The sequence below is a fragment of the Pygocentrus nattereri genome, chromosome 21 (genome assembly GCF_015220715.1).
Source record: "Pygocentrus nattereri isolate fPygNat1 chromosome 21, fPygNat1.pri, whole genome shotgun sequence".
Taxonomy (NCBI): Eukaryota; Metazoa; Chordata; class Actinopteri; order Characiformes; family Serrasalmidae; genus Pygocentrus; species Pygocentrus nattereri.
Window position 1 is genome coordinate 19,182,413 of NC_051231.1, and position 17,684 is coordinate 19,200,096.

Sequence of the window (17,684 nt, forward strand, 5' to 3'; positions counted from 1 at the left end):
GAACACACATTGGTGGCTTATTAAAGTCTTATGATTTGTTCAATAAAGTCTGAATTAGGCACTTCTAAATAGTTTATTCACTATGTATTAATCTTTATTCATTATGATCTGTGTTAGTACATAATTAGAGATCTGTTATGTGAAAATTATTATTATTAGTCTTTATTAGCCTTATTAGTCATTATAACTCACAATAAGCACTTTCTTCATGCCTTCTTATGCTGAATTGCTGAGCATGAATTATATAATCTTATTAGTGTAAAATTGGCAAAATATGATTTCTACAGGTTCTGGATAGCATCAATGCATCATTGGAGTTTATTGCTTCTTTAGAGGTAATAAGAGTTCAATAAGTCACTAATGCTTCAGGATTTGTTCCATATTCCAAAGTGGAGTTATGATCAGCACTAATTAAAGGCTAAAAGTACTAAATAGAGTTTCAATAAGTCAATTTGTGTTCCATATTCTAAAGAGGAGTTATGATCAGCGCTAATTAAAGGCTAAAAAGTGCTAAATAGTTTCAATAAGTCAATTTGAGTAAAATATATAAAGTGAAGTTAATTTCATGACTTTTTCATGACTAGTAGCCAAAAAATCTGAATACTTCACCTGTGTTCCATTCACAGATCTTAAATGGATGTTATGTTGTAAAAATGCATGTTGTCATTTCTCAGGGTGATATAATGAAAAAATATGCATTTGACCTGTAATCGAAACAGTTTCATTTTGCTGTTAGAGATATATACTCAACTACTAAAAGAAAATGTTAAATGAAAAACTGGCTCAACTGACATTTGACAACATTTGAATCTGAGACTACTAAAGCTATAACAATTCTTACTGGCCTATACCAGCTATATTTACACTGCTCAAAAAATAAAGGGAACACTTAAACAACACAACTCCAAGTAAATCAAATTTCTGTGAAATCAAACTGTCCACTCAGGAAGCAACACTGATTGACAACCAGTTTCACATGCTGTTGTGCAAATGGAATAGACAACAGGTGGAAATTATTGGCAATTAGCAACACACACCCAATAAAGGAGTGGTTCTGCAGGTGGGGACCACAGACCACTTCTCAGTACCTATGCTTTCTGGCTGATGTTTTTGGTCACTTTTGAATGTTGGTGGTGCTTTCACACTCGTGGTAGCATGAGACAGACTCTACAACCCACACAAGTAGCTCAGGTAATGCAGCTCATCCAGGATGTCACATCAATGCGAGCTGTGGCAAGAAGGTTTGCTGTGTCTGTCAACGTAGTGTCCAGAGGCTGTAAGCACTACCAGGAGACAGGCCAGTACACCAGGAGACGTGGAGGAGGCCGTAGGAGGGCAACAACCCAGCAGCAGGACCGCTACCTCCGCCTTTGTGCAAGGAGGAACAGGAGGGGTACTGCCAGAGCCCTGCAAAATGACCTCCAGCAGGCCACAAATGTGTATGTGTCTGCACAAACAGTTAGAAACCGACTCCATGCAGATGGTATGAGGGTCCGACGTCCACAGATGGGGGTTGTGCTCACAGCCCAACACCGTGCAGGATGCTTGGCATTTGCCAGAGAACAGCAGGATTGGCAAATTCGCCCTGTGCTCTTCACAGATGAAAGCAGGTTCACACTGAGCACATGTGACAGAGTCTCGAGATGCCGTGGAGAGCGATCTGCTGCCTGCAACGTTCTTCAGCATGACCGGTTTGGCAGTGTGTCAGTAATGGTGTGGGGTGGCATTACTTTGGAGGGCCGCACAGCCCTCCATGTGCTCGCCAGAGGTAGCCTGACTGCCATTAGGTACCGAGATGAGATCCTCAGGCCCCTTGTGAGACCATATGCTGGTGCGGTTGGCCCTGAGTTCCTCCTAATGCAAGACAATGCCAGACCTCATGTGGCTGGAGTGTGTCAGCAGTTCCTGCAAGATGAAGGCATTGAAGCTATGGACTGGCCCAACCATTCCCCAGACCTGAATCCGATTGAGCACATCTGGGACATCATGTCTAGCTCCATCCACCAACGCCACGTTGCACCACAGACTGTCCAGGAGTTGGCGGATGCTTTAGTCCAGGTCTGGGAAGAGATCCTTCAGGAGACCATCTGCCACCTCATCAGAAGCATGCCCAGACTTTGCAGGGAGGTCATACAGGCACGTGGAGGCCACACACAATACTGAGCCTCATTTTGACATGTTTTAAGGACATTACAGGCTGATCCAACTTTGATGTAGTGTGTTTTTCCACTTTAATTTTGTGTGTGACTCCAAATCCAGGCCTCCATTGGTTAATAAATTTGATTTCCATTGATGATTTGTGTGTGATTTTGTTGTCAGCACATTCAACTTTGTACAGAACAAAGTATTCAATGAGAATATTTCATTCATTCAGACCTAGGATGTGTTATTTCAGTGTTCCCTTTATTTTATTTTTTGAGCAGTGTATAAATGAGCAATCATAAAATTAACTCAGTTTGCTGCAATTAACTACATTTTCCAAACAGGCTCAATAACAGGCAAATTGGAAGAAAAGAATTTCTGAAATTCTGAGAAATTCTCAAAAAGAAATTCTGCCAGAGTTATTCACAGTGTGAACAGTGAAACCTCTTTAGCTTGATATATACAGTTTATTTCCACCGAATGGGAAGTAGCTGTCCCTTTGCCTTCATGTCGTCTATTTTATTCTTCATTTCTTCTGTGATGCTGGCTGCACATTTTTTTGCAAATGCAGCCAAGGTCTCCCTTGTTGAGGTAGATGCAAGACTTTCATAGGTGCTGGGATCAACAATTGCAAGTTCTGCGATTGCTGCAGTGAAAGCAATTGTTCCACGGTCAACATTATGGCGGCTGAATGCTTCGGTCATAGTCCTGACCATGCTAAAAGTCTTTAGCACCTTGCAGTATCATTTGATGACCTCCTTAGGTCCTTGTGTTGGAAAAAATTAATTATCAGTCAGAATAAATATGAAAAAGATCAAGTCTATTCAAGAAATATACCTCTTTATGTTTGTTAAACTCCATTGCCCTAGTTTAATTTTACTATTTCTGTCAAGCTTTCAAGCCTAGCATGAGAAGCATGCCACTATGATATCAGCAGCAGACTTTTCAGGTTATCCATTGTCAAGCATAAAGATATATAAGATTTTTGTTGTTAAAACTGAAAGAAATGCCTTTACTGAATCAGAAGAATAAAAATGGTTAAAATATGAGTGTGCTGCTGGGATTCACATTGTAAAGCTTGAAATAATAATTTAAAAGTCAGAGGTGTTGGGTTTTTAGAGTTTTTTTGGACGACAACGTCTTTATGTATTAACGTCACACTTATGGTCTTAAATAATCTCAAAGTCAATGCTAAACTGAAGATATGATGACAACAGTATATAACTCACTCACATCCTCAGAATAAATGTCGTTCACCAAGTTTTCTTTGAATACTCTTTCAACATTCCTGCAATCCACAAGTTCCCTTAAAGCACAAATAGTTTTATTACATGCGTCTACAACCTAAGAATAGCTCAGCAAGTTTGCACTGTAGTCCCTGTACTTACTGAATATTAAGCCTTTGTAATAAACCTGGGATTTTAAGGGGTTAATGGAACTTTCAGAACCATGTTGTACACCAGCCTAATTGACCTTGTGGGTTTTATGTATGTCCTGTGTGCACTGAGTAACTTACTGCTTTTGTAAAGTTCAGGAAATTTGGTGCATTAATACGTAATATAATTGATTTATGTGGTCATATGTGCATATGGGGTATTTAACAAAGGAACTGAATGTACAAATCAAGATCTGTTTTATAATTTAGAGCACGTGAAAAGATGATAAAATGCATACATATGTCAAAACAGCATCAGAAGTAAGTTTGTTACAGTTACCAAAGAGAGGGAATAATGTTTCAGCTTGTGTTTCACCTACATAGACATCTAAGATACATACTGCATTCATTTCAGTATGTACTATTTCAAATACACTGAACCAGAGTTCATTTGGCAGGTGACTGGGACCTCCTGAGAGGACTTAATTAGTTTGAGTTTGATTAGTAGTGTTCTCACTTGTTCTAGCAAACTACAATAACAGAGCAGTCACTCCATGGTCTGTTTTAAATAGACCAAACCTGCCAAGTGTAAGCATTTCAAAAATGAGGTAAAGATGCATAATTTTTAAAATAATGTGTTTGTTAATGTCTACAAAGTTATAATTTGGTACTACACAGGCTGACACGGCTCAGATAAATAAAAGTTTTGCTCAGCAAATTGAGAACACCTGCTGTGCCTGCATAGCTAACCAAAGCAATACAGTTCAGGACAGATAATTTAAACTCACCTCCAGCATGGGTGGGTTTTGCAACTTTGATGTCCATGTGCTTCTTATTTTTTACCTTTCTGAGTGGCTGATCTGATTCCGAAGAGTCACTGATAACAGTAGACTCAGATGACTCAGATAAGGAGTCAGCTTGGCCAAGATTTGCTTTGGTGTCCTCACTCATAACTTCAGGAAGCATGCCTACTTACAATTAAAAAAATTTTTTAACAATTTTGGCCATATTGTCAAACTTAACATCTAGACCTGTCAAAATCCTGACATTTTAACTGATTACAAATTCCAAATGCATGTGGATAATTGTGAATTACAAATTGTCATTTTTACATTTTTGTATGCAAGTAAGTAAACCAGCCATTAGGGGTGTACTTTGTGTACTTCTGGTGCTGGCCCCAAGCCCGGATAAATGGTGAGGGTTGCGTCAGGAAGGGCATCCGGCGTAAAACTTGTGCCAAAACTATCATGCGGATCACAAATATGATTGCCATACCGGATCAGACAAGGCCCAGGTTAACAATGACCGCCTCCGGTGCTGTTGACCAGCAGGGTGCCGGTGGAAATTGGACCATCAAAGAGGAGAGGAGGAAGGCGGGTTAGAAGGCAGCGAGAGAGAGGGAAAGGCAGGAGTGTGGAGGTTAGAGTAGGGACTCTGAACATAGGGACAATGACTGGTGAAGGCAGAGAGCTTGCAGACATGATGGAGAGAAGGAAGGTAGATATTCTGTGTGTCCAGGAGACCAGATGGAAAGGAAGCAAGGCCAGGAACATTGGAGGTGGATTCAAACTGTTCTATCATGGTGTAGAGAGGAAGGGAAATGGAGTAGGGATAATCCTAAAGGAACAGCTTGGGAAAAGTGTTCTGGATGTAAAGAGAGTGTCAGATAGGATCATGAGCCTGAAGTTGGAGGTTGATGGTGTAATTTTGAATGTGGTCAGTTCATATGCACCACAGGTTGGTTGTCAGTTAGAGGAGAAAGAGGAATTTTGGAGTAAGATGGATGAAGTGGTAGATGGTGTCCCTAGAGAGGAGAGATTAGTGATTGGTGCAGACTTCAATGGACATGTTGGTGAAGGGAACAGAGGGGATGAAGAGGTGCTGGGTATGTATGTGAAAGACAGAAATGTGGAAGGTCAGATGGTTGTACATTTTGCAAAGAGAATGGAAATGGCTCTGGTGAACACGTATATTCAGAAGAGGTAAGAACACAGGGTGACATACAAGAGTGGAGGGAGGTGCACACAGGTGGATTATATCCTTAGCAGGCGATGCCACCTAAAGGAGATTGGAAATTGTAAAGTGGTGCCAGGGGAAAGTGTAGCAAGGCAGCATAGGGTGGTTGTCTGTAGAATGAGATTAGAAACAAAGAAGAGGAAGAGAGTGAAGACAGAGCTAAAGATTAGATGGTGGAAGCTGAAGGAGGAGGATGGTTGCAGGCAGTTCAGAGAAAAATTGCAACAGACCCTTGGGGGCAATGAGGAGCTACGTGAGGACTGGGAAACTACAGCTAAGGTGGTGAGAGAAACTGGCAAAAGTGTGTTGGGTGTTTCGTCTGGTCAGAGGAAAGAAGAGAAGGAAAGTTGGTGGTGGAATGAGAAAGTCCAGGAGAGTATTCAGCAGAAGAATGCAGCTAAGAAAAAGTGGGATAACCAGAGAGATGAAGGAAGTAGGCAGGAGTATTGTGAGGCTTGTCGCATAGCGAAAAGAATGGTGGAATGGTGGAAGATTATCTCTTCTGCAAATTGCACAACCTGCACACTCGATGCAATTCCATCAAAATTACTCAAAGAAGTACTGCCAGTTATTATAAACCCTATCTCAACTATTGTAAACTCATCCCTTAGTCTGGGCCATGTACCCAAAGCTTTTAAACTAGCAGTTATCAAACCCCTGATCAAGAAACCAAATCTTGATGTCGCCGTTTTGTCCAATTACAGGCCTGTTTCTAATTTACCGTTTATATCTAAGATCTTAGAAAAAGCTGTGGCCCAACAACTTAGTTCATATCTACACAAGAACCATATATATGAAAAATTCCAGTCTGGATTCAGGCCACACCATAGCACTGAGACGGCTCTAGTTAAGATAACTAATGATCTTCTTCTTGCCTCTGATCAAGGTTACATATCTCTCTTAGTGCTACTTGACCTCAGCGCGGCTTTCGATACAATAGACCACAATATTCTCCTAGAAAGGTTAGAAAACATGGTTGGAGTCACAGGGACGGCCCTATCATGGTTCAGATCTTACCTATCAGAACGTTATCAGTTTGTTAGGGTAAACAATTTATCTTCCAATTATTCAAAAGTGAGATTTGGAATTCCGCAGGGGTCTATATTAGGACCATTACTATTTACACTATACATGTTACCGTTAGGCACAGTTATAAGTAATCATGGCGTAAACTTTCATTGTTATGCAGACGATACTCAACTGTACATATCAGCCAAGCCTGATGACCAACACAGGTTAAAGAAAATGGAGGACTGTGTAAAAGACGTGAAAGGCTGGATGTCACGCAACTTCCTCCTATTAAACAGTAACAAAACGGAGGTTCTCCTTCTGGGTCCAAAATTAGCAAGAAGTAAATCACCAGATTTAATCTTAAATCTCGCCGACTTTCCAGCCACACCTGGCTCAGCAGCAAAAAATCTCGGCGTTATAATAGATTCAGATTTATCATTCGATCAACACATAGGCAGCATCACTAGGACAGCTTTTCTACATCTTCGCAACATCGCCAAGATCAGAAATGCCCTGTCCCTGCGTGATGCAGAAACACTAGTACACGCCTTTATTACTTCTAGGCTAGACTACTGTAACGCACTACTGTCAGGATGCACGAGCAGGAATTTAAACAAACTCCAACTAGTCCAAAACGCCGCAGCCAGGGTCCTCACTAAAACTAGAAAATTTGAGCATATTAGTCCAGCGCTATCATCACTTCATTGGCTACCTATTAAATTCCGTATTGATTATAAAATCCTTTTACTGACTTATAAAGCCCTACATGGTCTTGCTCCTGAATACCTGCAAGACCTTATTTCTCATTATGAGCCATCACGACCACTCAGATCCCAGAGCGCTGGCTTATTAATAGTTCCTAGAATTCAGAAGGTTTCAGCTGGGGGAAGAGCTTTTTCTTATAAAGCCCCCAAACTCTGGAATGATCTTCCAGAAACTGTTCGGGACTCAGACACAGTCTCAATCTTTAAGACTAGGCTGAAAACACACTTGTTCAGTTTAGCTTTTGGTAGGTAATGTTCCCCCCTAGATAAAGGCAGCAGATCCAGGGGTCCATGGACACAGGAAATTATAGTAAACTGAGACGCTGGTGCTGTCGTCCCGCTGCTCGCACGCGGTCACTCAAGTTTGTGGACGGTGGAGTGGAGGGATGCCGAACTGTTTCAGAGTGCTGCCGTGTCTGTGTGTCCTTCCGGTTCTCTCCTTTTAGTTAAGCTGTCATAGTCAGATCTGCCGGAGTCGTTAGCCACACTCTGTAAATGTTTACATTCCCTGTTTATATACAAACGGATAGAACAAAACTAATCCCATTTACCTGCTTTTTTTCCGAGTATACAACTGCCCACATGTCCGGCTGGACACTGAAGGACGACTGACTGCCGAGCCCCCCTGCTACCCACTTCAGACCAGCTGCCCACGCCTACCACCATCCACCTTGGATGAGCTGCCCACCCTACCCTGATGTTCTCATAGACTCCTAGATATTCCTAATATCAATATTACTGCTGTTAATATTAGTAGTATAATCACTTGTAGGTAGTTTGACCAGAGGAGGATGGGTCCCCCCTGGTGAGCCTGGTTCCTCCCAAGGTTTCTTCCTCAGTTCTGAGGGAGTTTTTCCTTGCCACTGTTGCCCCTGGCTTGCCCACTGGGGGGTTTCTGAACATTCTGTACATTCTTTCAGTCCTGTGGAAACTTTGTCTTTTCTGAAATCCTGTAAAGCTGCTTTGTGACAACATCCATTGTAAAAAGCGCTATACAAATAAATTTGATTTGATTTGATTTGATTTGAATGGTGGCAAAGGCAAAGGCTCAGGCCTATGATGAGCTGTATGAGAGGCTGGACAGTAAAGAAGGAGTAAAGGACTTGTATTGTTTGGCTAAACATAGATATAGAGCTGGAAAGGATGTACAGCAGGTTAGGCTGATAAAGGACAGAGAGGGAAATGTACTAGTGAGTGAACAGAGAGTGTTGAGTAGATGGAAGGAGTACTCTGAAGAACTAATGAATGAGGAAAACGAGTGAGAGAGGAGGACAACGGGGGGAGAGATAGTGGATCAGGAAGTGCAGAGAATTAGTAAGGTGGAAGTGAGGGCAGCTTTAAAAAGGATGAAGAATGGAAAGGCTGTTGGTCCAGATGACATACCTGTGGAGGTATAGAGATGTTTAGGAGAGAAGGCAGTGGACTTTTTAACCAGGTTGTTTAACAAAATCCTGGAGAGTGAGAGGATGCCTGATGAGTGGAGAAGCAGTGTACTGGTCCCCATTTTTAAGAACAAGGGTGATGTGCAGAGCTGCAGTAACTACAGAGGTATAAAGTTGATGAGCCACACCATGAAGGTATGGGAAAGAGTTGTTGAAGCAAGGTTAAGGTGAGAGGTTCAGATCAGTGAGCAGCAGTTTGGTTTCATGCCCAGAAAGAGTACCACAGATGCAATTTTTGCATTGAGAGTGTTGGTAGAGAAGTACAGAGGTCAGAAGGAGCTACATTGTGTCTTTGTGGATCTAGAGAAGGCATATGATAGGGTGCCAAGAGAGGAACTGTAGTACCGTATGAGCAAGTCAGGTGCAGCTGAAAAGTATGTTAGGGTGGTGCAGGACATGTATGAGGATAGTGAGACAGTGGTGACGTGTGCAGTTGGAGTGACAAATTGTTTCAAGGTGAAGGTAGGGTTACATCAGGGATCAGCTTTGAGCCCCTTCTTGTTTGCAATGGTGATGGAAAGGTTGACAGAGGAGGTCAGGCAGGAGGCTCCATGGACCATGATGTTTGCAGATGACATTGTAATCTGTGGTGAGAGTGGAGAGCAGGTGGAAGAGAATCTGGAGAGGTGGAGGTTTGCACTGGAGAGGAGAGGAATGAAGGTCAGTAGAGACAAGACGGAATACATGTTTGTGAATGAGAGGGAGGCAGGTGGAAAGGTGAAGATGCAAGGATATTAGAATATTAGCATTCTGTTACCCACTCCTATTCACCTATTCTAGAGAATGAGTTAAACATACATAACTAGGGATGCTGTCTGTGAACATGAGCTCATTTATAATCATTCTGGTTCCATCCAAGTGGTGTAGACCACTTAACTGTTATCCCTTCTGAACTAAGGGAAGTTTACGTATGGTCATTGGTAAAAGCCTAGCATTTTTGTGACTTCTGCTGGACTGGGGGAGGGGGGTATTTTGTTTTGATTGTTGGTAACGTTACTTTACCATGACTTCTAAATGTCAGATTCTAAGGAAACCTCTTAACTATAGAAATAGCTCATTAGTTAAGGGTGGGTCTGAAATACCTCAGGGGATTAAGATTTTGTAATGGTAGTTAACACCATAGTCAAAAAGCATACTAATAAGCAAAAGAGTTCTCAGTACTTTGCAACCAAATGGTTCTCTGCTGATAATGAAAGGACTGTTGCAGAATGTGAAACAACTTTAGGTTATGGTCTCAAGCATGACTCCATAAAGGAGTGACTTTGTGTAATAAAGCTGTACTGAAAGTGTAAGCATAGGTATATGGAGAGTAAGCTTTTTTTAGAAAAAAAAGAAGGAAAGATCACAGAGCAAACTAGCGAATGTAAAAAGTATAAAACAGCTGCCATGAATGACCAGAGAACATGTTAAAAAAAAAACTTCAGCAATCACTAACCAAGGCTGAATGGCAACAATTTTAAATCTAAGTCAAAGGGTCAATGCCAATCTCCATCTGTACACCCTCCTCTGGGTCAGCCATGCTACACAAAGGATAAAGATCCACCACTGATGGCTAGTCTGCATCCAGAATTGGAAAAACAAATACAAAACAAATTGTACTGTGCTCACTAAGTGTTGCTAATACTTAGCTTTCCAGTAAGCTAAACATGAGGCTATAGGATGAGCAAACAACATGGATGCAGAGCTAGATTTTCAGTTCCTTGTCTCCCTTTCATTAATTGTATAAGCACATACATGTCTCAATGAAGTGGAAATCCTTACAGAATATGCATTTCACCAACATGCTCAACAGTAACTGGGATCATGTTAAATTTAGTTACTATTACAGAAACAAAGAAAAACTATTTTTAACAGAAGGCTACATAGCATACTGCTTGTTTTCATTGGTATACAAATGGCTTGTAAAAAGAAAAGTTATACTTATGAGCATTGTGTACATGGTGAAAGAATGACTAAAAGCAAACTAATTCTAACTGATTCTAACAGATATGCATCCTCTAACACCCAGCAATCCTTCATTGTCTATTACAGGGCCAAGCTTTTTGATGCTGCTCTGTTTAGGTGTGTCCATGTTTATGAATGCCATTGAGTTTGTTAGCATATATGTTTCTTTTTGCATATTCATGATCAGGAGTTTTTGTGCTTTTTCTAGGTTCTCTACTGTGCTTGCCTTTTTACAGATTTGCCACCCATTTCAGCTGCTGTCATTGAAACTACGAGCAATGCAAATCTGTCCTTTAATAAGGCACTATGTATTAATCGAAAGATGTGATCAGTCGGGTTGAGCTCTGAGGGCACATATTTCTACTGTTGCTGACACACACACAGAGAACCTCTCTTCTGTTTGCATGGTTGTCAGGGTGGAACTCATTCATGAGCACTGCACTATTTTTTGTGACCTTGTGTATACTGAGACGGAAGCAGGAAAGCATTTCTTGTGCATACTTGACACTGATGGTCTTTATTAGTTAAGCCTTTGGTAATTAGTTTTTCCCCATTTCCAAAAAAAAGCATTGGGGCGCTGTGTGAATGTAAATAAAAACAGAATGCAATGATTTGCAAATCATGTAAACAGTATTTTTAAAATGAAAATATTGCAAAGACAGCATGTTCAAACCGAGAAATGTTCAAATGTTGAAACCGAGAAATGTTTGAATTATGCACTGATAACAAGCTGAGTGGTCTTTAGCCTGGAGGACACAATGTCCATGATTACCAAAAAGAAATTCAAATTACATCATTATGAATTGCATCATCAAAGCCTTGATTTGCAGTTGATATTCTGAGATTATGAAAGCTCCTGATGAGGGAGTATATGTTCTTTTTGAGGATAAATGTTGTAGTTACCCCCAGTGCATACAGTAGCAGAAGGTAATTTTACAAAAGTAATGGAGCAATTAAGGGCACTTTGGAATTAAAGTAGAAAATGCTAAAGGTCCTTCTCCATTTGCTGTGGAATGGTTATTCTCTAGTGAATGGACAGCTATCTTACTAAGAATTGGTGTGATTCTATTGGGGGGTGTTGTGGTTTTATTCATTTTAGGGTGTTGTGTTACACCTTTGGTATGCAAAACTGTAGGGAACATGGGATATGGGATATTTTCCTGTGTTACAGGTTGAAACACATACAGCCAATAACAACCTTCAAGTGACTTGACTTGTTACACCAGTTCAAGGACACTTAAAGTTGTGAGATGTAGTGGTGGTCTTCTCAGCTCTCGCCTTGCCCCTTTTCATAATGTAAAGTGACTGGGGTGGAAGATAAGTATCATGAGACGACCATTTGGTTGCTGCAACAGCCTATTAATCCATGTATTTATCTATCTTTTATTTACTCATCATTTATTCATTGATGTATTCAGTACAGACCCACATTTTATTCTTATATATGCAGCGGAAAGCCCAAGAGGAAACGCAGACAAAGGAAACAAAAAGCACACTAACGCGGCTAAAGAAGCAACCATTTAAACTACCGCTTTCCAGCATTTTCCTCACAAATGCTAGATCCATAATGAACCAAACTGACGAAATGAGGCTACAATTTGCGGATAACAAATGTCTTCACAACTGCAGTATTGCAATAATTACGGAGACCTGGCCGCAGCCCACCATACCGGATTTGGCTATCGAGTTAGCATGCTACATGGCTCATCGCTACAACAGAAACAGCGACTCTGGTAAGAGCAGAGGAGGAGGTTTATGCATTTACAAAAACAACAGGTGTTGTAAAGATGTAAAGACGGTAAACAACCACCGTTCCCCGAATTTTGAATATTTAACCGTCAAATGTAGGCCTGTCTATTTGTCATGGTAACAGCCGTATAAACTACCTGATGCTAATGCTAACTGGGCTCTGGGTGAGCTGCATGACGCAATAAGCAACCAACAGAACTCATATCCCGATGCAGTGCACATTGTAGGGATTTCAACCATGCAGAATTAAAAACAGCATTTCCAAAATTTGAACAGCACAAGTGTGCAACTAGGGGTGGGAACACACTGGACAAAGTCTATAGTAACATCAGAAAAGGCTATAAGACAAAGCCCTTACCACACCTGGGACTGTTGGATCATATATCCATGCTGTTAGTTCCTGCATACACACCCTGCAGAAAGAGAATTCTACTTGCCACAAGGATTATAAGAACATGGCCAGAGGGGACATTGCATCAGCTGCAGGACTGTTTTGAGAGTACAGATTGGAATGTTTTTGAACACGAGGATCTGGAGGTATACACCACAACTGTGCTCTCCTACATCAACTTCTGTGTTGAAAATGTGACCGTGGACACACCACTATGGGTATATTCCAACCAGAAACCCTGGATGACTAAAGAAGTGCATGTCCTGTTGAGGCAACGTGACATCGCTTTCAGGTGTGGTGATGGTGTGCAGTATGGCGCTGCCAACGCTGAGCTGAAGATAGGGATCAGGAAAGCCAAGATGCAGTACAAAACAAAGATTGAAAATCATTTCAGGACCAACAACATGAGGCAAGCATGGCAGGGCATCCAGCATCTCACACACTACAAGCCAAGCAACACAACAATGGCTGTAGGTGACTCGATTACGGAGGAGTTGAACCACTTCTTCACACGGCTTGAGGTGTAAAGTTCAGAAATTGCAACAGCCAAACCATTCGGCTGCAGCAGCTCCAGCATCACAGTGTAGGAACATGGGGTGAGGTGCACAAAGAGAGCGGTGAACCCTAGAAAGGCAGCAGGACCTGATGGAGTGACTGGGAGTGCCCTCAAAGAGTGTGCGGATCAGCTGGCTGGGGTTTTTACTAAGATCTTCAATGCATCACTGTTCCAGTCCTTCATACCACCATGTCTGAAGTCAGCCATAATTGTACCAGTACCTAAAAAGACCAGTATCAGTAGCCTCAATGATTATCGATCGATCGCTCTGACAATGATCGTCATGAAGTGTTTTGAGAAAAGAAAGCACACACCCAGGGGACCTAATGTTTGAACTGTTTGAAGATGTTACAGACAAATGAAAACAAGGACAAACAGACTAAAAGACCGTTTTTCCAACCAGGCCATAGCTCTGTTAAACACAAAAATGTGACTGATCTGTTAAATACAAACAAGTTTCAAGTTTATTTGTCATTTGCACAACATGTTAGGACATTTATGCATTGAAATGCTTGTGGTGAGGCTCAGATAAATCACTACAAAAAGTAAATATTGTAACAACACTCAATAAGCATTTTTGAACTGAGGACACTAATTGTTGAAGCTTTGTGGAATTGTGGAATATGTGGAATTCTTTCCCATTCTTGCTTGATGTACAACTTTAGTTGCTCAACAGTCCAGGGTCTCTGTTGTTGTATTTTGCGCTTCGTTATGCACCACTCATTTTCAATGGGACACAGGTCTGGACTGCAGGCAGGCCAGTCTACTACCCGCATTCTTTTACTATGAAGCCACGCTGTTCTAACACGTGCAGAATGTGGCTTGGCACTGTCTTGCTGAAATAAGCAGGACGTCCCTGAAAAAGACGCTGCTTGGATGGCAGCATATGTTGCTCCAAAACCTGCATGTACCTTTCAGCATTAATGGTGCCTTCACAGATGCGCAAGTTACCTGTGCCATGTGCACTAACACACCCCCATACCATCAGAGATGCTAGCTTTTGAACTTTGCACTGATAGCAATCTGGACAGTCCTTTTCCTCTTTGGCCCGGAGGACACGATGTCCATGATTTCCAAAAACAATTTGAAATGTGGACTCGTCAGACTATAGGACACTTTTCCACTTTACATCAGTCCATCTTAGACGAGCGCAGGCCCAGAGAAGCTGGCAGCATTTCTGGGTGTTGTTGATATATGGCTTTCACTTTGCATGGCAGAGTTTTAACTTGCACTTGTAGATGGAGCGATGAACTGTGCTCACTGACAGTGGTTTTCTGAAGAAGGCGCCCTGCTCGGCATCCCAGTCCAGGTATCTCAGTTCACAGGGTGGTATGGCGATAACACAGCAAAATTGCCATGGAGACAACCTTGATCGGGCCCAGGCAGAGTCAACAAATCAGTAGGAATCCAGGGAAGTGGAGGAGGATAAAAGAGCGTCTCGCAGCAGTGTACCTCTGGGGGAGATGTGATGTACCAGCCAAGGCCAAGGCCCACGCTGATACGGGGAGCCGAAAGCAGATAAGAAGGTGTTGCAGGCTTCGAGCGAGTAGCTCACCAAGTCCATTATGGTCACTCCAATGATCCATTTTCTCCACGATGTTATCAAGGGTACGACTTACAGTCAAAGTCTGAGTGTTGACAGCTCTGCCCACCACGTCAATCATGTCAGGCAGCTTCAAGGGGCCTTGGACAGCTGCCTCCATTCTGCAAATTTTTCGATACACCAGGGCAATGCCTAATCCAATCAGCAAAAACACCTGTGATCATGGTTCCAAATCCTCAATATCCTCCACAGAGAGAGCCGTCAGGCACACAACACTGTTCATTAACTGGGTTGTTTGAGCCTGGATGCTGTGGAATCTTCTGCCTGATGCATGACTGGTAGATGTCTCGTAAGGCTCATAGTTGCCTATGATGGCTTCTGCCGTCCTCACCACTCCTCTAATAGCCTTGCGGTTACAGGCAGTGCAGCTGCTGTACCAGACAGTAATGCAGCCTGTGAGGATGCTCTCTATAGTGCACAAGCTGGTGAGGATCTGAGGATGCAGACCAAGAGCCTTCCTGAGCCTATGCAGGAAGAAGAGACCAGACGGGCAGATCTCAAAAGTGTTGGTGTGGTGGGACCAGGTGAGTTCATCAGTGAGATGTACGCCGAGAAACTTCACACTGCTGATTCTCTCGACTTCGGCTCCACTGAAGGATAGGGGAGAGTGACCACCCCTCTGCAGCTTCCTGTAGTCCACTATCATCTCCTTCGTTTTGCTGATGTTGAGACAGAGATTGTTGTCATGGCACCACTCTGACAGAGCGCTGACCTCGTCTCTGTAGGCTGTTTCATCTCCATCAGTGATGAGGCCTAGGATGGTGGTGTCATCAGCAAACTTGAATATGATGTTAGACATGTTTGGCTACGCAGTCATGTGTATACAGGGAGTACAGGAGGGGGCTGAGCACACATCCCTGGGGAGCCCCTGTGCTCAGAGTCATTGTGGAAGAGAAGCTGTTCCCAACTTTCACCACCTGGGGTCTGCTCATCAGGAAGTCCAGTATCCAGGTACACAGATGAGAGTTCAAACCAAACTCTGTGAGCTTGGGAATGAGTTTGGCAGGGATGATTGTGTTGAATGTTGAGCTGTAATCTATGAACAGCATTCATATATATGTGTTCTTCTGTCCAGGTGTGTGAGAGCAGTGTGTATTGTTAGTGCAATGGCATCATCTGTGGATCTGTTGGAGCGGTATGCAAATTGGTAAGGATCCATGGTGGCTGGAAGTGTACAGCAGATGTGAGCTTTGACCAGTTGCTCGAAGCACTTCATAACTATAGATGTCAGTGCAACAGGGCGGTAGTTCAGGCAGGTTACAGACGATTTCTTGGGGACTGGAACAACTGTGGTTTCCTTAAAGCACTTGGGAATCACTGAAAGTCTTAAGGAGAGGTTAAAGACATCAGTGAAGACCTCAGCCAGCTGGTTGGCACATGCTTTAAGTACCCGGCTGCAGATGCCATTGGGACCGGGTACCTTGCGTGGGTTAACTGCCCTGAACGATCTCACCACCTCAGACAGGGGAATGGCTAGGTTTTTTTCAGCAGGTGAGATGTTAGTTGCCTGAAAAAAGTGAGCATTGTGTTCATCTGCGAGTGAAGAGGAAGAACCCCCATCACAGATCACGCCTTTGTAGTAAGTGATGGTGCAGGCAGCAAGCAGCAGCCCGAGCTCTTAGTTTGGCTTGAACCTCAGCATTGGTCCAGGGTTTCTGGTTGGGAAATGATCCAACATTGTACCAAAAATCAATGTCTTCAGTGTATTTGCTGATGTAGCTTGTGATGGAGTTAGTGTATTCATTGATGTCTGTGCCAGCTGCATCACGGTACATCATCCAGTCTGTGGATTCAAAGCAGTCTTTAAGTGTGAAGATGGCCTCCTCACTCCATTGATGGACTGATCTGAGAACTGGTTTTGCCTGTTTAAGTCTTTGTATGTATGCGGGCAGGAAAAGAATAGAAGGGTGATCAGCATTGCCGAAGGCAGGGCGTGGGAGGGGTTTGTAACTGTCCTTGATTGCGGTGTAGCAGTGGTCAAGAGACTGTTCTCCAAGGTGGGAAATTTAATGTGCTGGTAAAATTTGGGCAGAATCTTCTTCATGTTTGCCCTGTTAAAGTCCCCAGCCAAAAGCAGCTTCAGGGTAAACATTCTCAAGTCCATTAATAATCATGTACAAAACCTCCAATGCACATGACTTATCTGCCTGAGGTAGGATGTAGACAGTAGTGAGGATGACTGAGCTAAAGTCCCTGGGCAAAAAAAAGGGGTGAACTTTGACTGTTATGAGTCCTGTCGGTAGATGGTGAAGCAGGCCGGTGTGATGCCGTGGATGATCGGATGTTCAAAACAATTTGCCGATCATACTGAATGATCCCAAATGCGGGTTGTGCAAAAACACAAAGAAACAGCACAATAAAACTGTAAGAAAGACTCTGGCATTGAAGCCTAGCCCCGCCCCCCTTGTGCAGTTTAGTTTCAGTTTTATATGGAGCATAGAGCACATGTTCAGCTCTGCTGCTTCAGGCAGAAGTTATCACTTCGGGTTGGCTGGATCACAGCCTCAAGATGATAGCAGGTGAGGAGTTGTGTGCGTGCATTCCAACCAAGTAAGTGTTGTTAAGTGTCGAGATAGTTAGTTAGTAGGTAGTTTTCAGAGTTTGTATGTGTTGATGTGCAACTAGTGTTGGATTAGCATGCTAATCGCGATTAGCATGCTAAGCGGAAAACTAGCATTATAGGCTTATTGT

The 17,684-nt window shown here is 42.6% G+C and overlaps 1 protein-coding gene across 1 annotated transcript in view; it reads right to left on the reverse strand.

Moving 5' to 3' along the window:
* LOC108411298 (anti-Muellerian hormone type-2 receptor-like) overlaps positions 1-4,483 on the reverse strand; it is a 70,364-nt gene extending 65,881 nt beyond the window's left edge. Inside the window, exon 1 of the mRNA XM_037532510.1 lies at positions 4,306-4,483. Within this exon, the coding sequence (XP_037388407.1) occupies positions 4,306-4,483 (178 nt within the window). The remainder of the gene's footprint in view (positions 1-4,305) is intronic.
* Positions 4,484-17,684: the final 13,201 nt, after the last annotated feature.